The sequence below is a fragment of the Poecilia latipinna genome, unplaced genomic scaffold, assembly GCF_001443285.1.
Source record: "Poecilia latipinna isolate Pla-1442-1.1 unplaced genomic scaffold, P_latipinna-1.0 Scaffold589, whole genome shotgun sequence".
Classification (NCBI taxonomy): Eukaryota; Metazoa; Chordata; class Actinopteri; order Cyprinodontiformes; family Poeciliidae; genus Poecilia; species Poecilia latipinna.
In genome coordinates this window covers 97,618-120,063 of record NW_015113205.1, presented here as the reverse complement: position 1 = coordinate 120,063, position 22,446 = coordinate 97,618, and the positions used below count along the sequence as shown (strand labels likewise).

General features: G+C 41.7%; 1 protein-coding gene across 2 annotated transcripts in view; it reads left to right on the top strand.

The window, feature by feature from the left end:
• The window catches only part of LOC106953579 (cadherin-4-like), a 198,973-nt gene that overhangs the window by 112,867 nt on the left and 63,660 nt on the right, over positions 1-22,446 (top strand). For both annotated transcript variants that reach the window (XM_015042455.1, XM_015042454.1), the window contains one exon: positions 14,882-15,037. In XM_015042455.1, coding sequence (XP_014897941.1) covers positions 14,882-15,037 — 156 coding nt within the window. The remainder of the gene's footprint in view (positions 1-14,881; positions 15,038-22,446) is intronic.

Here is a 22,446-nt window from a genome sequence, read left to right as displayed (position 1 = left end):
AATATATGGACATCTTAACACTAAAAGATTGGGACTGGGGCTTCTTTGTTTACAAAAAATAAAATAAAATAAAACCCACAGTGTTTGTTTACTGGACTAAACAAAGTCTGCAGCTTACTCCTGTAAGAGAAATTTATGGAAATCTGTCGGCGAACATTTTAAAACGAGATTTCTCTGTGTGAACACACACACACACACACACACACGCACACACACTTTGGTCTGCTTCTCCGTGAGGACACGAGAGCTCGTGTGTTTGCGTCTCTGTTGTCTTCGCCCTCCTGGAAGCCGCTCCGCCGTTTCTCATTCAGAGCGCTCCCAGTCGGACAATTAGAAGGTGACAGTCCCATTAGAGCCCCATTCAGCACCACAAAGGCTTTGTGGTGTCGTGAGTGACACAGAGCTCAGCCTCTCGCTAAATGACTGTCAGTCTGCCCCTCGTCCACTCTGACCTCCCTGGCAGCCTCCCTCCGAGCCGCTCCAGCTCCCCTCCGGACGCTCATTGGCAGCCTTGGCAGCTCCCTAAGCCAAGCATTGCCCTCCTTTCAAGCCGGGCCTTTAACTGATTGGTTGGACGGCGCTCGCCTTAGGCATGCCAGAAGGACTTTCAACTGGCCTCAGGGTGCCGCTGATTGGCCAGGCTGTCATCGCTGCACGTCTCCCATGGGAGCGTGTGGCAGTAGCTCCGGTTGAGGGATGCGATTTGACAATGGAGGTAGGCGGAGAGGAAAGGCGCGGCACTAGCAAAGTGCTCCTTGCTGCTCGCTCGACTCGTATGAGTGTTTTCTTTTCATGCTCTGCTTTCCCCCCTATAGCCAGCCTTCCAGCAGCCAGCCATGCCTGCAATGATAATTATCTCGTGGGCTGTTTTCCTCTATTTACCTATCGTCCTTGTACCGGGAAGACGCCGGTAAAGTGGACCAATTTAGCAAGTTTAATCTCTCCAGGGGTCTGTGGACTGTTGAGGTGGATAAGACAAAAGCACGGCCATGTTCTCCCTCCATTCCCGTTGCATTTGGGGAAAGCATCCTTCCTTATAAGCGAGAGGAGAATGGCTGTTTGCTCTATTCGTCTCTCTCTGCTGTGAGTCAGGGTATTAATGCCATTGTTAATGCAGGGAGACTGCCAGTACATTTCAACACTTTTTTTTTGTGCTTCATGCAAATCTCATCTAAATTGCCTGGCTAATACCATAATTGGGTTTGTGAGTCACTTCTTAACTTCCATTAATATTTGTTCTCTCTCTAATTGCCTCCCCCCCGTTCTTACATTTCACTCCTGCGTCTGGCTAATGGTCTGTGGTCGAGCCAGTGACGATGGGCTATTCATGCATGTGCGATTGGGAGAGCATCTGATCTGCTTTCTGTTGGGTAGAAAAACGTCTTAGATGTAGGTTTGTTTTCGATAAATGAAATGCAGAATGTGTCAGATTGTTTTGGGTTTTTAGAGAGCGACTTCAAAAGCGTTTACATGAACCGCCACAGGATCCAACATCTTTCTGGGTTTTTTTCTTTTTTTTTAACAGCTCTAAAAATGTTTGATTCAAAGGTTATTAGTGATACCAGAGGCACCCAGAATACTTCTTGGTTTTGTTGGGTTTTTTTTTTTTTTTTTAAACAGAGACATATTCATACATTAAAAGCCTCCTCTGCCTGACTCGTCTTTTTAGCCAAACACATCACGTAAAGAGATGTCGTCTGAAAAACTGGCGAAGCTGTGAGTCAGGAGGGGCAGAGCAGCTTCTGTTTTGGTTCTGGGAAAACTCAGAGCTCCTGAAGGGATTCATTGGAGTTTGGCTGCACAGTCCATGGCCGTGTCCCACGAGACATTTCATCTGGGGTCCAGTGGGTGTAATGGGGTTCCCGGGTGGCTTTGAAAGACCATTCAGTCCTTATGCATCCACAGCCAACAAGCACAAGATCAAGATTGGGACCTGGAGGGTCACTGTCTATTACAGATGTATGTTTATGTTAATACACAAAAAAGGAGACATTGTCTATTACTTTTAAATCCGCCTTTCACTTTGTATCATCTGAATGTTGCTACATGTGGCTATTTTTCCTGATGTGTCATTTCTTTGCTCTGTCTGTCTAGTTTTAGAAATTGTGGAGTACTCATTACTTTACACCAATATCTAGCTTTATATGTTTTAGATTATTATCCAGAGAAACTCCTTCTAGCTTATAGTTATGGAGTACTTCTACTTATCTAGCGACCCAGAACAAGAGCACCGGGTTTATATACTTCACTCAACCCAGAGCAGGAATTAGATCAAACTTAGAATCCAGAGAAACTAATTTTAGTTTATCTAGAGAAACTACTCATTACCTTAGATCAACATTTAGCATTGAACTCAAGATCTAGTTTACAAATCTAGAACAAACTTGGAAAAGTACCATCTAGTTTTATCAGAACAAGAATCCAGAGGAACCTCTAATGCAGGGGTGGCCAAGTCCAGTCCTCAAGAGCCACCATCCTGCAAGTTTTAGAAGTATCCTTACTCCAACAGACCGGGATCAGCTCTACAGAGGCCTGATAACGAGCCAGTCATTTGATTCAGGTGTGTTGAAGCAGGGATGCATCTGAAACTTGCAGGATGGTGGCTCTCGAGGACTGGACTTGGCCACCCCTGAGTCTAATGGTTTATAAATTACGGACTACTTATTCTTATACTTTTTCATTTTCTTTGTTGTTTTTTTTGTTCTTTCCTTTGGTTTGTTTTTTCGTTGTACTTCCTTCTAATTCATATGAAGCTCTTTGAATTGCCTTGTTGCTGAAAATGTGCTACAGAAATTAACTTACCTTAGCAGGTCCAATTCATAAAGAAAAACATTACCCCCCTCTTAGTTCAGTTGTCTGGGTTAGAAAGCAGATAAGCTTAACCTCTGGTGGCAACTTTAACTCTCGTCTGTGTTGATGGGATTCTTTACTGTTTACTGTTTCTTTCCTGGGGGGGCAGAGACAGGGGACAACGTGAGCGAACGGTGGATAAACCGATACGGCGGCACATACGCAGACAGGAAAGGTGGCGAGATCACAAAATGAAAAGGAGGGAGTAAAATACGAACAAAGCAGAAGCCCAGAAGTGTGCGGCACTCAGTTCATTTCCCATTCAGCTTCCGATCCATAACAGAGCAGGCTGCGCTTCTTTATGAGTATGAGGGATAACTGTGTGCGACGGTGGCTGTCACTGGCTCTCACTTGAGAGATATTAAACCTAAGCTCTCCACAGCTTCCCTCTCGCAGGCCGCCTTATAGTGTGTGACTATTTTTAAAATTGTCATTCCCTTCTTATGACACTGCTAAACTGACAGCTTTTTCCTGCACATAGAACCACACTCTTGTGTCAAAGATTGTTGTTGTATTTTCCTGTTTTTTTGTTTTGTTTTGTTTTTTCGGGAGGGGACGGGGGAGAAAGGAGAAAGTTTGGAGACTTATAGAAAAAAAAAAACTTGAGGTCCCACATTTTCCCTAATTGGAAATTCCTGCTGCCATTTTGTCAACCCATCTCTTGTAATTCTTTCATTCTCCGGGTTTCTTATTTTCCTCCCGTGTCATTTTCTTTTCTTGGGATGTTTGTGTGGATGGCCTATCAAACTATTTGAATTCCCCTCTCCCCATCAAAAGCGGGGCACCGTCGGCTTTGAAGAGTGACAAGTGCGCAGCGGGAGGGATCAAAGCGATGCAAAACTAGAAATTTAAGAGGAAGTTAAAAAGCATGTAGTTTTGCCATTTCCCTCATGTTCAACAAAGAGAAAACAGACACTGCGGAACAGCGGGGAGAGATGAGACATTATCAAACAGCGATTTTCAAGGGTGCCTTCATAGTTCACGGAGGCGCCGATGCTTTTGATAATGCTGTTTAACATAGCAATGCACCCATTTGCAGTAAGTCATGTTAGCAGCTATTCCGGCAGCCCCACGACTGCAAAGGTTCCTTGTGAAATTGGAATATTTCAACCCAGCAGTGACTCTGAAGTCAGTCAGGTCGGCACAGGGAAATCAGTTATCATGTTGTTTCTTTAAAGGCTCTCACTAAGGTGCCGCAACGTGCTACTTGGGTATATTTAAAACATTCTGAGTGTTTTTAAATTCAATAAACTGGTAGATTTTTTTCCCCCAAGGGGCAGAGTTATGTATTTTCCAGGCACACATAGTTTCATAGCTTAATCAAGTAACTATGTTACCATCAGTTGTTATAAAAAATGCTGTCTGTCGAATTTAGCTTCAAAGAAATTTTGCTTTGTAATTTGACACCTTGAAATTGGGCCTTTGTCTCTTTAAGAAGCTCCTGTTCTTTTCAACAGTCACAGCGATGCGTTCGTTATGTTGGTGGTTGCTGAGTGGGGGAGACATGTGAGGCGGAAGCTCAAGCATTTGCGATAACTAGCATCTTTAACAGCGATATGGAGGAATTGTGGCCCACTCATGTTTGCAGAACTGTTCTAATTCAGTCACGTTGGAGGGTTTCCAGCATGAACAGCTTTTTTAAGGTTGTGCCACAGTATCTGGATTCAGGTCAGAACTTTGGCTAAGTCTTTTCTTAAGTCATTCAGAGGTGGACTTGTTGGTGTTTTGGATTATTGTCCTGCTGCATAACCCAAATGTTTTAACACTCACTAACAGAAGGTCAGAGATTATTTTTTGGGATGTTTTGGTTGACAGAATTGCAAACTTTCCACTTAAATCTCTCTTTATTTGCTTGTGGACACTCAGATGTTTTATGTAAAGTCGTGGTCATTCGCTGTCCAGGTAGCATAAGTGGCTTCTAGTAGAGCAGTGTGATTGTTCTGAAATCCACAGAATGCTTTTTATATTCAGGACACATTAATTAGGGTGCAATTTTGTACTTAATTATCCAATTATGTAATCTTTTTCTAAAATGTAATTAGAAGCAAAAACATGCCCTCCTCTGGAAAAAATAACTCATTTTGTGATAATAAATTTGGGGGGATATTTTGTGGGACTGTTTGGCCATCCGTGATTTAAAAAAAAAAAAGGCTGTCCAGCTTCCAAAACATTTATCATCTACATCCATCTGTTCTTTGTTTTTGTTTACCCTAACCAGAATATTTCACAAAAACCTTAAAATGGTGCAATATGCAGTGAGAATTCAAATTTTTATTCCACTGACAACAAGTGATTACACTGTTGCTCCTAATTTGCTCGTATGTGTAGCATTATTTCAGAGTTTGAAAGCAGTGCCCTCTTATCAGTGTATACGTCATGCAGTCGGTGTTGGTTCCTGTTAAAGGCGCCGAGATGCTTGGCAGATACTGTCCCAATTATGTTAGACAGCGAAGTCATTGCCTATCAATGCCCTGAGTGGTTGGCATCACAGAATGTACCTCGGCGGTGAAAAACAGCGTTATTCTGTCTCCGCTGCGTTGATCTCCTCAACCCTAATGGCCCTTAAAACTTCCGTCTTCATGCTTCATAGCAAACTGTAACAAACACTGTTCCGTAGGTGTTTTAATATCTGATTTGTGGTGCCAACAGTGACATTTACTCCCACCAGGAAGTATAAATAGATGATATTATGCTGGTTTTCACTCAGCTTTCGCTGTCATGGAGTTTTAATATCAGAACCCACAATATGTTAGGCAGGCAATATCAGCGTTGGAAAAAGATGAGACAGAATTAATTAAGTTGGAGAAGCGCGAGCTCGCTATGTAAAAAACATTTAGACATACTATTGAAATGATCTCATGAAATCACCAAATGCGGCGATATGGATTTGAAAGAGCAGTGGGAAATGCCTTACTGAGCCTGAGAAAAAAATGTACGAGCTTAAACTTTACCTTAAATCTATGGTAAACTGTGTCTTTTTTTAAGTTTATTAAACTCCCCACAAAATCTGTATTCTTCTTGCTTCCTGATTGTCATTACATGTGTTCCTCAAGGCTCTGCATTAGGTTCAACAAAGTTTTACGACTACACTCTTAGTAATTGATTTTCTGCAGCCTGTTTGCGTCTTTCATGGAGTATTTCCTATTTCTCTTTCTGGACATTTGTAAGTTACACTGTTGTTTGTTTTTCTAATAATACGTTTTCAAGCTTTTTAGATTATGAGATTATCAGCAATGTAAGTTGTAAATAGAATTAAGGGGCTGAAAATAAAATGTAATGATATTAGATTTATGGCAACAAACCAACAAAACGCAAAGAACTTTGCACAGTTTTTCAACCAAACTAACCGACTGAGTTCAAATGCTGTTGGATGCAGCTAATGTTAGCTAAAAGATTACTAGCTGATAACAACACAGCACTTCGAGCTTGTTAACAAGTAGCCTGTAGGCTACTGATGATGTTGCCTATGTTCAAAATTGGGTAGATCTGGTTACATTCCCTTGAGTAACTTTTTTGAAAAAAAAGGTACTTTTTCACAGCACTGTACCTTTTTCTTTTATTTGAGTAATATTACTATTCCTTCGACTCGTTTTTTTTTTGTTTTTTTTTTTGCTACGATTCATTTTGCCCGTTGCACTGAATATGGGACTGCAAATCAGTCAAACCCTTCTGGGTTAAACCAGTGGATTTGCTGAGTAACTGGTTGGATGTAGCGGTCCCATTGACACTTGCCCTGCTATGCCTGGTAGGAGATAGAACCCAAATAACAAATAAAAATGTGTCGGGTGGTAAAGTTGAGGGGCCAATGGTTCCCTGGCTCCTCTGTTCTGGCGACGCTGCGCAGATCACTTCCAGTTCAGACTTGTGGGAATAATGTATTTACTGCCCACAGAGTCTATTTTTTTCATGCTGACTGTGCTATTATTACCCCTAGCAACAGTTGCCATGCTGCTGACAATGATGTCATCAGCATGACTTTAAATGATGTCTGTGTCATGAGGCCCTGCTAAGGATGACTTTGTGATGTCATAGAGTCCATGACATCACCAACTGATCAGTTAATTCTCCGGTCAGTTAACACAGAAATCATTTGTACATTTTAGCTCAGCTCAACACAGATGAGTAACGAAAGCTCACAGCTCACTTTTTTTGGAAAAACATGGAAAAAAAGGTTCTCCAACAAAGTCCATCCTGGTCAAACAACCCCGGATTACAGGAAACAAACTTTCTCAGCGAATTTCTTTGGAAAGTGATTGAAAAATCTGCGGACGGACCAACTCTGCATCTTGTCAGAGAAACATTTTTGGAAGAACACCATGAGGTTTTGATCTTACTTTTGAGAGAAACAGGAGAATTAAATGTGGATGTTCTCTCAGAGGTGTCAGAAGAGCTGAGTGAACGGATTTTCCAAAGCCTCACCAGAGATGCTTTCCACTTTGCTTCTGGACTGCATTTAATTGGACTTCTTGATTACCCAGGAGGACATAAAGTTATTGTGGAAAAATTCAAACATCACCTGGAGAATCCTGTTCCTCCAAAGAAAAATGTTTACATCTACAAAACGAAAGATCAGAAAGACTTTTTTTCCTAGTGAGGACTTGTACTCAGATGAAAACTGCCCGAGTGAGGATTATACTCAGGTAGGCATGGACCCTGGATGATTTTTGAGGGACGCGAAAGAGATGGATTTCAAATGTGGAACCGAAGAGGACAGAAGAAATATGGTAGAAAAAATTATTTGGCGATTGATTTATAAGTCCAGTCATAGACTTAGATATGCCACTTACAAAATGAAGCACACGTCCAGAAAAAGCTTGCTACTAAACTCTGGGAAGAAGTAAAGGACTTAGATTTTGTCTTTTTTGAAAAAATGGGAAGAAAACTCTGCAGAGATATCTTTCACCTTCTCTCAGGCAATGATGATTTAGTTATAGAATTGCTGTTTAAGATGATAAAAAGTGACAACCCAATAGTTATTTACAAGGTTATACAGTGTTTCAAAAGGACCCTGACACATCCTAGGAAAATTAATCTTCCACAAGACTGTCTCAGAAAGGCATGGAAGTACATTCAACATGCTTTCTGTTGTGGAGATAATTCAGACGATGCTCAGACTCAAGAACCCTCTAAGAGTGGAACAAATGTTGAGTTTTGTCCAGTCTTAGTTTGGCCCACTCAGAGGAGTGAGGACCGTCCTCCGAGTGAGGACCGTCCTCCGGGTCAGGACCTGCCTCTGAGTGAGGACCGTCCACCAAGTCAGGACCTGCCTCCTTAGCATACTCAACATGAAGATTGAGTTGCCCCTGGTGTTATTTAGTGTATTTGTTTCACCTCAAACTGGTACTAGATCCTAAAAAGCAGAGGTCACGTTGGGTTTTAAACAAAAATTTTTTTCTTTATCATATTGTCCCGACTAGTAATCCCAACGAAATTACACCAGTTCTGAATATCCAAGTGTTTTAATTGAGTTATCACATGATGTATCCCCCTTACACCATGATTCTGATTAACTGGCCTTCAGCGTCCACACTTAGATTGATACGCTAGCATATATTAGGATACTACTACTTTATTTACCTTCCTCACAGACGTTTGTTACATTCAATTCCTTTAGTACCAACAGAACTTATTTTCCTTAAAATGTTGCTTTTGCATGAGGTTGTGCAGGTTTACTCAAGAGGATGATTTAAAACATATTTAAATATCAATGTAGAAATGTTAGCTGGAGACTGCAGCTGCAAGATGGAGCTTTGGGGAAGTAGGCGGGGATTTGTATGGGCAAACGTTTAGGCACTCCTGAATAGCTGCCACGGGAGATTCAAAGATTTCTGAAACATGCATGAATTGAATCAGCTACGGTCCGGTTATGTTTTTGACGAGGGGATAACATTACAACATGATTTAAGGTTCCAAAAAAGCCAATTTTACATAACGCCCCTCCTTCAGAAAGATTCAGACATTAACAACGTGCTGTTTTGTTCTCTTGTAACACCGCAGGTGAGACTCTCCTAAGCCTGCCTAACCACAGGGAGTGTTTGATTTGCCCTAAAGAGAAATAGACATTACCGACTCCACCGAGACCAATAAAATAAAGAGAGAGATGGGGGGAATATAGGCCTGAACGACCCCGCGCTGATGAGACATAAAAGAGGCCATCAAGGAGTGCAAGGCACAGATTCCTATTATGGAGTAACATTAACTCATAGCACACTGTAACCCTTAACGGTCCCAGGGGTTCCTGCTGTATACCGTCCCCTTTATGACATGGTGGTTGAAAGATAGTCATTTCATCCAAGCAAAAAAAATCTGATGTTGTGCTTTGCACCAGTAAGTTTACGCTTGTCTAGACGCAGTTCTGTTCTTCTCGCGGTGCTGCTTGAAGTGACTCGCGGGCCAAGCGGATGAATCACAGTCAGATGGGCAACAAATTGGCTCCTCTTTATGGAGGCATCAAACTAATCATGCTGATAGGGTGATCACGCAGTGCTGGATCAATTAAAAGAGATTTGGGCAGAAGGAAGCTCCATGCCACCCTAATTAGGCAACCAGCAGCTTTGCTCAATGAATGGAAATGTAGTCATTTCCATTCCTTCCTCTGTCTTTTTTTTTTTTTTTTTGGCTGTTTGCGTGCCTGACGTCTGAAGATTTTGCAGAATTTATATTCTTCATGTGATTTTTCCTCATTGCTTTTGCTGCCTGGATCTCCCCTGTCTGCATGCCTCTCCACGTCTCAACTCACACAGATAGCTTGTCCCGAAGGATCCCATCAGTTGTCAGTAATCAAGGAAATAACTCTCAAAGAACTACAAGCAGGCCACTTAGCTGATGTCTGGTCTGGTTTGATCTGACCGAGTTAGGCGGCGAGTAAAGTTCTTCACGTCCAGCCTTTCTAGACTATTTTTAGTCTAATTAGTCATCGTTCCATCTGCGTGGAGCTACGAAAGAGACCCGACGTGTTTTTCGGTATGGACGGGGAGGGAGAGAGAGAAAGTGAGAGGAAGGCAGAAAATCCCGGCTTTCCTCATTAGCATTCCATTCAAATGGCTCAATAGAGCATTTGTCACTCACGGGATTCCCGGGCCTCCAGGAAGCTGCGCTTGTGTTCAATTTATTCACATAAAGACTCTTCATTAAGAGACAGTAGAGAGCGTGACATGTGGTCTCGGGAGGTCTTCATGTGGAAAAATCCACAGCAGAGGTCGTCGTCGTCGTCTCGTGGGAGGGTCGCGCCGGCGTGCCAACCGTTCGGTTGGCTTTGAAGGTTCGCTGAAGAGATGAGGATGTTTGTGGAGGGACCACGGTTATTATACTGGCTGATTCATTTCTAAATATTTGTCCAATTAGTCAACAGTTATTTGGATTAGTTTCTGCTTTCTGTGAGTAAACGTTCCGTCTTTGGGTAATGCTGCATGTTTTAGCACGCAGTCGCAAGTCTGCACACCGGCAATGTTGCATGAATTACCGTGAAAAATTAAAATAACGACACATGAAATGTGAAAAAAAACAAACTTGGTCTCATTTTGATCAGCTCTAATTATAAACTTGTAGTTAATTATTATTGCTCTTCGTTAAACACTTCAGCGGCAAGTTTTGTGATTTGTGAATAATGAGTTGTTTTTGTGAAAAGAAAACTTTGCTTTATTGGGGTTGTAGACCTCTTTTAATTGTTATCAATCAACAGTGAATACACACTTTTATTGTCAAGTGTGTCACGAAACACAACTTGAACTTTAAATAAATGTTTTTTTCTTTGTTATGGTTTAAAGGTAATTTTATTTGTATAGCACATTTTCAGCAACAAGGTAGTTCAAAGTGCTTTACATGAACAAGAAGGAAATTCAAACAACAAAACCAAAAGAAAGACAAAAAGATAAAAGTATAAAACTACATATTGTTACCCATGTTTGATAAGAATAAGTTATTTATAAACTAGTAGGGGGATCTCTGGATTCTTGTTCTGATAAAACTAGATGTTGGTTCTCCATGTTTGGTGAGATTAGTGAGGCATAAAACTAAATGTTAGCTTATATGTGACTAATTAACCCCTAAATATTTATGGTTTTAGGACAGACCTGAAGGTGGGCTAGAACTTCTACCAAATGATTTGATGCGCAGTTTCTATTTAGTTTTTCCCTGTACCTGTTCAGAGTTAGCGTACAGTTCTTTACGCTCTAGAGGCTCATGCATTTCAACCATGGAAGGAGAACTTTGTTTCACCCTGTGAGTCAAACACAGGGAGTTGTTGAGACGATACCATCCCCACAACTTCCTGCAGCTTTTTATGGTTCCTAAAAAGCAATTATCACGTGTTTTTTTTTTTTTTAAGGTGACATGACCATTTACTGTGACTTATACATTCCATCTATGCAATTTCACGATGAGAGCAGCGTGCAAGATGCTAAGAAGAATCCCCAAAGCCCGTTAAATGTCTTTAGTAGTGTTCAGCTTCTGCATGCCTATACAATCAGAAGGAGCCTGTACAAGTTTACCTTTCTTTCTGCTTTCACTGTCACAAACCTTTTGTAGCTTTTTGCCAATATCCTCCAACTTTGAAGATTGCCTCGCTTTGTTTTTTTCTTTTTTTTCGTTCGAGCTTGTAGCAACTCCTCGGCATGTTTGCGTCATTTCACAGAGGTGGCAGAGTGATTCTCACGCACATCGCTTAGTTCCCCCTTACTTCCTTGTTATTCGAGCTGATGACACTAATGATGGAGGGGGGGAAGAACGATCACTTCGGGGTAATTATTTATTCCATAATTACATTCTGGTTTGATTGACAGAAAGTGAACGATAAATGTAATTAAGGCTTCCGGTGTCGTGACGGAGCGCGCGGTCCACACAGAGCAGCGTGTGCAGCGGTCGTCGGGGGTTACGCAATCCCCGTGCATTACCTGCAGAGCCCACAAATGGACCACGTGTGACGTGAGCTCGGGGGGGAAACGGAAATTGCGCCAGTGAAAGCGGCTGCGGAGTGCCTCACTGTGGGTGCGGGGAGTGGGGCGGCATTGGAAATTAAGAGAGTGGCGGGGGTTGGAGGGAGTATCATGTTCAAACAGTGAAATGTTTTATGCAGCAGCCTCTGTCACCGCTGAACGGATGAAGTAATTTCATTTTCATGGATGATCTGCGGCGCCACAGACCAGCAAAATTGCATAGGAGGGGAAGAGAAAGATAGCGCTGGAGGGGAAAAAAAAAAAGCAGTCAAACATACCTTTTTTTTTTCTCTTCATTGGATTCTTTGATTATTTCCTCATAGTAGTAACCATAGTGATGATTTACAGGATGCTGAAAATAAAAGTGCAGGGTGAAGTGGTCAAACAAGAGGGTTGTTGAACAAATATGTGTCCATGTATTTTCAGAAGGGAACGGGAACATGAACACCTGAATTTAGAGCAGGACTTTGACTAGGCTTTTCTAAGACATTAAAATGCTTTGATGTTAACCCATTCATTGAGTTAACATCAAACCCTATGGACGGGTTTCCATCCTTGAAGACAAGCGTCCCCACAGAATGATTCTTCTACCACCATTTTGTGTCAAAAAGTGTCAAACGCTTTTGGAGGGTTACCATTTGTTTAATAAAGCGGCTGTGCCATGATGAAATTTAACTTTAGCCAAACTGGCTGTTTTCCAGCTCAACTCAAGTATGAAATGAACTTATACATTTTTAAATGGGTGTCAGTCGTCCCATTTGTTTCTAGAAAGAAGAAAGTAAATTAATCTTCATTGCTAAATGTGAAGTTCTGTCTTTTGTTTCTCTGACCTAAAATCTATGCATTAGCTTTGAGTAAAAGTTCTGCTTCTGCTGTCATGTTGTCTTCCTTCCCCTCTAAACAAACGAACCCATTCTCCTTCAAGCTTTTATTCTTTTATCGGGAATGCAATAAAGAAGCTGTGAGGGCCAGCGGTCTTTGTAAACCAACTTACAAACAACTCCATGTTTTTACCCCCGACTTTTCCAAAGTGATGCCAGGTTAATGTTGCCGTACCGTTGGGTGAAAAGGCAGAATCCTTGAAAATCTCACCAAAAATCTATTCCACAGGAAGAAATGCTGCAAGCCCATCCCACTAGTTCTTCTTCCAAGTGTGCAAGACAGCGCAAAAAAGAAAGAAAGATATTTTTATTGACAGATCAGCAATAATAATGAAACCTTCCTTAAAGCAAAATGTGTCTCCCATTTAAACATCACATTTAGGATGAGTTTGAAAACTCGTTGGGGGTGTGAAAGGTGGAGCTGGCGTTCTGAGTTATTGGTTTTCTATGAGTGGGTGAACAATAAGCATGGGAGTATAATCCAGGAAGCTCACTGAGGTTCAGACTGCCATCAGTGTGGCCCAACATGGATCTGTTTCCATCCACAGAGACTGCTCGATCTTTTATTCTCACCTTTAGGCTATAAGATTAAAGTGTTGACATTTAGGAAAGATTGCGGTGCAAATATAATCACGGTGCATCTATCATAATGCCCACATAGTCCTGGTTTTCATTCAAACTGTGGCTTTATGTTGGCATCTGTTGTTTTTTTTTTTGGACAGTTTCACCTTACAAAAGTATTAAATAAACATTTTCACCTTCTGTCAGGTCATAACTACAACCTTCAAGGTTTTTCCTCTGAATTTTATTGGATAGACCAAAGAGCAAGTGGCTCTTTGGATCTTCTACAATGGCTCTTTACATCTCTGGCTAATAAGATAAATAACAATAATAATGTTTTTAAGTATACAATACAATATTTAGTTGTGATTCGAGTTTTATCAATTTCTGTGTACCTTAGTTCCTTTTATTAGATCAGTCATGTTTCTGCTTTTCTTTAGTTCAGTCCTTAGTCTAGTTTATAATATTAATTTTTTTTGTCAGGTTATTTTTAGTTACTCTAGTTTAATTATGTTTAAACTGCTTGTGTACACACTCTCTCTCTCTTCCCTCACACCTGCAGTCAGTTATCTCATCAGCCCAGACCCTCTGTTCAGCATTCTGCCTCCCCAGTATTCAAAAGCTTCATTCTCAGTCACTCCTTCCTGGTTCCTTCCATCACTTCCCAGTTCCACTCCGCTCCCCTTATGTTTCTGCACATTTTTGCTTTCTTGGATTATGTTTTGCATTTTGCTCTGGCTCTCTGTGGATATTCTGTAAGTTTGTTCTTCATCATTTCTTCATTAGGAACCTTTCTCATCATCTACTCCAACTTTTCGCTATTCTGCATTTGGGTCCTCCATCAACCACCATCTAAACATGACAAACACATGATCTTTTCTAGTCTTTAGGTTGGAACCTGTTCTTTTACATCGTTTTCCCCAAATAACATCCTATAGAAGACAATGTATCCATCTTCTTATTGCAAACATCTTATGTTGAATTTTATTTCATTTTCCTCAGTATAGAAATTACATGTTGACTCATTTATAAATGACAAATCAAATTACAATGAAAGTTTTCTTTGTCAAAGGGCTGCGTAATGTCTGGCTCTAAACGAGGATTTTTTTGGCTACACTGAGGGTAAGACGAGATTCTGGGCTGTGAAGGCTGCAGATCCCTGGAACAGACCAACAGATAACTGGTTGCTACAGTTTTTTTTTTCTTCTTTTTTACAAATAGTAACTGTGACAGCCTGGTAAATTTTAAATGACCTTGTAAATTTTCTGACACACGTTTGCACGCAGGCTCAGAACTAAAACTCTGATTTCAGCTGACCATGGCGACACTCTCTTCTACTTGTCAGTATGTTTCAAACAAGAGTTTACTTCTACTTTACGATTATGCCTCACTTTATGTTGGCCTTTTATACAGAATGTCAAACACATTGACTTTTGCTTTTTTTTTAAACGATAGTGAAACAGACTGTGAAAAAGATCAAGGGATAAGGCTTCTGCTGCAAAGCCCCGCATGTCAAAAATCTCTTGCCTGAATGTTTTCTCTTTTTGTTTTCACTTTTTTTTTCCACAAAGTGCAGGAAAAGTCTGAAAGGCGAGGGGGGACTAAGGAACAGATTTTCCTCTCTGCTGAACTTGTTTTGTCTGAATCTCCCCGCAGATCCGCTCGGATCAGGATAAGGACGTCGGCATCCGCTACAGCATCACGGGCGCCGGCGCCGATCAGCCTCCGAGCGGAATCTACAACATAGACCCCATCAGCGGCAACATGTTTGTCACCCAGCCCCTGGACCGCGAGGAGAGAGCCTCCTTCCACGTAAGGAACAACCATCTTGTCCGCTTCTGTTGCCACTCCATCCCCAATTACGTCTGCCTCGTTATTTCCTGCCTCGGCTTTCTGCCGTCTCCTCCTCCTCCTTTTATCTCGAAGCCGCCGTTTGGGGGAGGTTGGGGTGAAAGAAAAAGGGGGGTGGCGGGGTGCCTCTTCTGTGCCTTCAAATCAGCTTCTCCAAACTTTAATGATCTTGAAGCCGACGATGAAAAAGGAAGAATGCCGTGACAAAACACACACTGACACTCAAGCCGGCGTTTTCTCTGTAGATTGAGCAGCGAGGGACGGGCGGGGAATTGAGACAAACGGAGACGGCGAAGGTGGCGTGAAGGAAAACGGTTGTCTTTGTTCCTACCATCGGCACTAATGAGCAGATGCAGCTTCAGTTGGGTGTTTGTATTTGTGTGTTTGTGTTTGTGTGTTTGTGTGTGTGTATGGCCTGCAGATTGATAAATGTTTGTTTACCCCTTTCAGCAAGCCCAGGTCTTCTCCCCCGACTGACCGTGTTCCTCCTGCTTTTCTGTTGTGCATTGCAGATTCTCTCATTACCTAATGCACCCAGAGCAGGCACGCTGATCAATGGGGCACCATGACAGCTGCACAGGCAACTTCCATGAGGCCTACAGGATTTACAACACACAGAGGAAGCTGCAGGGTTAAAATCCTGACAGTCTCTCTCTCTCTCTCTCTCAAACCTCGGGTTAAACGGCTTTCATAGATGTTGGAGTTAAATATGCAGACCACTCGAGACATGCGTTAGGACTCACCCGTCGTTCGCATTAGAGGTTACAGTTTATATCAGCCCCTGGACAACGCCTGCGCTTGAGGTGAGCGCTGGTGTCGGGTCTTAGCGGTCGACGCGATAGATGGCTGTGCTACTGATGGAGCCAAGTCCAAGGCGTGTCTCTGTGTTTGGGGGCGGGGCTGAGCGGTGGAAGCTCTTCTCTGCAGCATGTCGACCCTGGAAACTCTGACACTGTAGCGCACAGAGGTTGACACGAGCCCTGGTCAAAAACCTGGTTTTTGTCACACAGTAAACATGTCCTGACATGTATGTTGTACAATCCAACAAGTTATAAACACATCTGTTAGGAGGAGATGTAAAAAAAAAAAAAATCTTAAAAATGTTGAGATAATCTGGTTGTGTTCCTGTGCACACACCCTGTATTTTATTTTATTTTTTCAATTTCATGTTGGAGTCTTTTAGGAGACACAACTTCCATCAAATATTGGTGATTTAACTCTACGTGTGTCTGGTGTTATAAATACAGTAGTGGATGATTATGATTAATGTGGTCCTATTTTTCACCTAGCAAACATTTTGCACTTTAACAGAGTTTGAAGTTTTAATATCCACTCTGCAAACCAAAAATAGAAATGTGTTGCATAAACATTCAGATGCCTCTGTAGGATCGTCTAATTCGTCACTTGGTCTTTATAGGTGTGAACAACCATGAGGGTTGACACTGTAACATCGTGTGTGTGCCTGGGTGTTTGTCCTGTGTGTCTCTGTGACACACATCTCACCCAATGGCTGCTGGAAATGGACATCAAGCCCCCCCCATTGACCCTTCATTTATAGACAATGGCTGGATTGATAGGTTAATTTACAAAAGTAATGACACTCCATGAAGTGTTGCTACTTTTTTTCATGCCTTGTCCACAAATGTGTGTTTTATAGGGACATTATGCCACAGACCAACACAAAGAGGGGCGTATGTGTGCATCGTAAGGGACAGGACACTTTTTTTTTAAAATGTGTCAAATCAAAATCAGAATTTGTACCCTGACACTGATAAACACAATCCTGTGCTACAAATTCCTTTTACAAGTTGCCTATAAAATCAGTGTCCAGCTGTCTGTAGTTTAATCTCTGTATGAATTCAGCTGTTCTGAAAAGTTTTGTCGTAGAACAATGGAAAATAAACAGCACCCTGGAAACAAAACAGACAGGAAAGAGATGAAGTAGTGGGGCAACTTGTGGGTGGGGTCAGAAGGTTGTAGGTTCGATTCCAGCTTCCTCCTGCCACATGTTGATGTGCTCTTTGGTGAGGCACTTTGCATATCAGTGTATAAATGTGTGTGTGCGTTTGTGCGTGCGAACGGATGACTCAAGTGTAAAGCATTTTGAGTGGTCAGAATGATTGGAAAAGCGATATATTTAAAAGAAGAGGAAAAATATTCCAAACTCTGAATCCGTTTTTCATCTAAAAGGAGGGAAGAGGACGGGAGCCATCACTTTGGAGACACAGGAAACAAATGGGAACGAGTGGAGGCGTGGAAGAAGTTTTACATAAAACTTGTTGCCCTACAAGCAAAAAAACCAAGCAAGCACATCACCTTAAATGCACCATCATGAACACAGCTAAGTATGGTGGTGGTAGTATGATGGTGAGGGGCTTTCTCTCCTTGGAAGGAACGGTGAAGCAGTTGACCTGGTGACGCAAAAAAACAAAAGAAAACTCACCACAAAACCACAAATCGTTTCACATTTCTGTTCTACTTTGTGTTGCTCTATTACATAAAGATCTTTCTCCAGACTGCGGCTCTACAGTGACGACATGCAAAAAAAAAACCCTCAATAACACATGAACGCTGATGCGTTGCACTCTGCTCATTTGCTTTGTTCTGGACTCTGCGTGTTTGTTCTCTCAGTATTCCTGCTTTTGCTCCCATCCGGCAAATTGGGATCAATAAAGCAGGCGGGTTTGTCGGTCGGTTCCCCCGGAAAAGTGCAGCCGCTCTGAAAACACTTCCTGTTTGACGCAGCCCAGAGTGAAAACACCATGTTAGGCTGTTTGGCACTTCAGCTTGAATGCACCGCCTATTTAAACTGCCGGGTCCCATGCTGCTTTTGATGTGATGTATGATTTTTTTGTGTGAGAGAAAGAGAGAGAATGTAGCCGGTGTTTGGCTCAGGGGACATTTGGTCCATGGCTTACTTTCTTCCAAACTTGACAGGAAGTTTCCCGATGCGCTTGCAGGCCAAACTTTGCTTGTTATTTGTTGTTATTTTATTTTTATTTTTTTATTTATTTATTTTTTTTTGGTTCAAGGGGAAAAGAGAGACGCAGCTGCTGTTTTTTACAGACTGGCACCAGAAGGGATCAGCTATAGGTGAGCGGTGTGGGCGTTAACCGGAGTCGCCGATTTAGCCAACAGCTTCAGCTGCTGAGCAAAGAGGAATTTTTGTTGACTTTAAATGAACGTAAATTCACATGAATACACAACAAATGGAAGAAATGTTATTAATTATGAGGGGGGAACTTTTATCGAGGTTACGCGGAGATACCGTCTGCTTTGCGACGTCATTTAATTACCGCGTGTAATTTGGTGTGGTCGAGGCTTTTCTAACAGGTGTTTAACACGAAGTTTTTAGATTAAAGACACAAAACACAATTGGTGCTTATTCACAGACATCACATCTGGGGAAAAATAGCATTCAAGGAACAGTTTAAAAAAAAAAAAAGGCAATCAAATGAAAACGTTGCAGAACCGAGGTGTCGCGTAAATCGTCTGTTTTTGTTGCTAATGAGCCAATGAACATAGTAGTTTCATGATTACTCGTCACAAAATACCAGAGAACGTAAGAATGTATTTCAGTCTTTCCAATCGTTTTCCACTAAATTAAAATGATGGCTCTTAGATGATCAAATATGTAGACACATTTGATTCATATTGATCGTGATTCTTATCTTATCTCTTTTATGTATTTGTATTGTGGTGAACTTTTGTGTTTTTTTATTTTTTTTGTAACCTGATATGTTTTTTTTATTTATCATCATCATGATCATGATCATCATCATCATTATTATTATTGTCTGCTTTGATGGAAGAAGCATATTCATTTTCCTGTGTGTGTTGCATTTATATTGATTGAACCTTGAGGGACAACAGATGTAAACTAGCCTTTACAGCTAATTTTACCATATTATGTGATGTTCCTAATAAAATAAGCAAGCAACAAAAACAATAACTGGTCTGAGCAGGAGACGGAGGAGGAGGCAGCAAGGTTTCCAGGCGGAGACCTGATTCAAAGACGGTGTTTGTTTCTGTTATCTGAGTGAATCTCCCATTTCGTTAGCCGCTGCCGCTGTCGCCCAGGTTTCTGTGGAAAAGTTTTTGAGTAAGGAAGAGTTCAATAGTCAATTAAAAACCCGCTCCAAGGTTTGCGGGAATAAAAAAGACAAAGACGAACAAAAGCATCACATTTTATCTCTGCAGTTTTCAGAGTCCAGTTAGCGTAGCTTTAGCTTCCTCTTCCCGTTTGTCCGCCACATTTCTGCTTTAATTCTCGCCTCGCTTCAATGTTTTCTGGCTTTATTTTTCCCTTGGGTTTTAATATTCATAGACGTTTGGTCAATAAAAGCAAGGTAAAAGGGAGCCATGGGAAGGCGATGTTGCGTCATCATGGTGGACCGGTTGTTTCTCTGCCTACTACAAGATGATCTGTTTTTTTTTTCCCACTGCATAAAAGTTACAAAGCCAACAGTGAAAAGAGAAGGAAGCGAATTACTAATTACAGAAATAATTAATATTCATGGAATTAAAGACAAACACTGAATATCAAATAATCAATGGGGAAATACATTTATATTCATAGAAATATCTAAAAATGAATAAATTTGAATAAAGATGTCCAGACATGAACGATTTCTGATGTTCACCAGCCCAGTTGTATTCGGTTTCAGTCGTTCATGGCTGGATGTCCAAGACAGATGAGAAAACACACAATGTGTCCCTGCTGTCACACACCCACTAAACATCAGACGGCTAATTACAAAAACAATCATCAATAAACGAGCAGCTTCAATTATGAATTTAATTAAAACTAATGATTCCTTTTTTTATTATATGATAAATCTGAAATTTTGTTCACCTTAAAATCCTGCTTTTTATGTCCTTATGTTTATTGTATTCCCTGTTGCCAGAAGCAAGTGATAATCTGACACAATACCTATATTTTCTAATATATAATCAATATTTTATGTAAATGACTCCAGATAAATGAATAAATCAACTAAAAAAAACAAGTACAGTTTCTTTCTATCTATACATTAATTGCTTGTATTCATTTTAAAGACACATCATTGGTTAATATAATATATTTTCTAACCATTTTCATTTAAATTGATTTCAAGGTTATGATGTTCAGGAGCACAACCACAGACCAAATCACTCCAAAGTCTTTGCATGCTATAGTGCAGGGACACACATAGCATGACATATTAGCTTATATTTGCATATGTAACGGTATACTTCGCCGTATTCGCGGAGCGCAAACTCGCAGGAATAAATCCCGGGAGACAAAGATCAGCACTCACAGAGACGCAAACATAAAGATGAATACAAAGCAGCGAGATGCTAAAAAGCAAAGGCAGGAGCGGAGTGGACAAAACACACAGGAAAACACAGAAACGCCTCATCTCACACGTTCAGACGCAGACGCTGCAGCAGCCACGCGTTCCCAGCATGCAGCGCTCACAGCTGAGAAAACAGATTGGCTTTGTTTGTTTGTTGGGTCTCCTCTCCCTGTTTGTTTGCTGTGCTTCAGCCAATGGAAAACTAGCATCTTGAGGATCATTAAGGGGCTAAAGAGGGCTCGTTCCGTCTTCCAGAGCGCGCGTCGCGTCGCCGTCCGTGTTGATAAGCGCAAACACGTGTCTGAACGGGGCGCTTGGACGCTCGTTTGGGTGTTTTTGGGAGGAGTTGCAAACATCTGTGACAGACGGCCACAAAAAAAACAAAAACAAGATGATTAGTGGTGCTTTGGAGAGAGCAGGTGCTTGCCACTCAATCTCTCATGTTGTCCCCACAATTCATGCCAGTTTCCTGTAAATACGCTGACAGGCGGCTCCTCCTCCAGCGTGTCGGCTTTGGCCGCAGCGGGGGCCCGCATCCGTTTAGCAAGCCAAGTCGAGTCTAACTCGCATTTCTGTTGCAGGTCTGAATTTTTAAGCAACCGACTGAGATTAATGTACGCTGTTATGGAGAAGGGGGTTCCTCTTCCGCTTCCCTCATTTCCAGGTTTCCCCCTCCACCCCCCTTAAAGCTGCAGTATGTAACTTTTAAAACAAGCTGGAGGTGAGACGCAGTTTGACAGGACCATCGACTTTGGAGTGATTTGGTCTGTAGTTTTACTGCTGAACAAGATGACCTTGAAATCAAGTTAAAATGGTTAAAAGCGATTCTATCGTCCAGTGATAATCTGTCTTCTGCCTTCTCCCAGTGCTAACTAGAAACAACCAATCAGAGCCAGGAGGAGGATCGTAGCGCTGTTAATCATGCTTGTGTACGCAGTTCTCATAACCATTTTCTTTCTGTTACGCTTCCATCAACTTTCAGGCTTGGTAGTGTAGCCGCCATAATGGCAGATAAACAGTTTACCAAGAAACGTAAGCTGTTTCTCCATCATTTAGTGAGCATGATTGACAGCGCTAAGACCCGCCTCATGACTCTGATTGGTTGTTTTTGACCAGGGGCCATTCATTTCTTCAGACGGCAACAGCATCACCAGGCAGAAGTGGTGGAAATTTTATTTTATTTTTTTTCCCACAGATTATCTGTCTCATATTACCTTGTCAGCCGATGGTGACAGTTTGAACAAATGTGTAAAAAAAACATTTATTTTATAAAAGTTACACACTGCAACTTTAAGAAATTAAACCATCAATCGATGACTGAATTTTGTATTGACTTGGGCGGTCTTAGTCTTTGACGCAGGCACAACAGATGTTTGATCTGAAACATTTAAGTGTGATGAAGAAGCAGCGGCAGTCTGTTAATCACAGGGAACGCAGGCCGTTTGGTTCCAGGGCCATTACTGAGCTTCGTGTCGGGTCGGCAATCATTAACAGGAATAGGTGGAGAGTTTAAAGTACGCCGCAGCAATGGTGGAAATTAAGACACCCCACAGTAGATGATGATTGCTTTTGTCAGTGCCCCCCTTGTCTACACCCCCACACTGCCTCTTTGTGTTTCCAGCCCTCATTTACTTCCACAAGCCCCCTCTGTCTCTTCTCTCCTTCCCACCTCCTTCATCTTTTTCCAGCTCCACTTTTTGTTTGTCTGTCTCTGTCTGTTTTTTCTTTCTTTTTTTTTCTTTTTGCTTTTTATCCTCACCCTCTTTTCCGTCTCTGTTCTCGCGCTACACATTGTCAAGAAGCGGCTCATCAGACAAAGACATCCATCCAAATGGCTGGCTTTGTCAAAACAAACTGAGACAAACATTCCCCCCGAACAAAAAGAAGACGCAGTTTGAGCAGCAACACCTCTCTGATGTTTTCAGGCCTCTGGCTGTGCTAACAACAGAATAAGTGTTGTTTGTGCGTCTGGAACATTTCACTATTAACCCCCCCCCACACCCCCCCCCCACACACCCTTTAACTCTATCC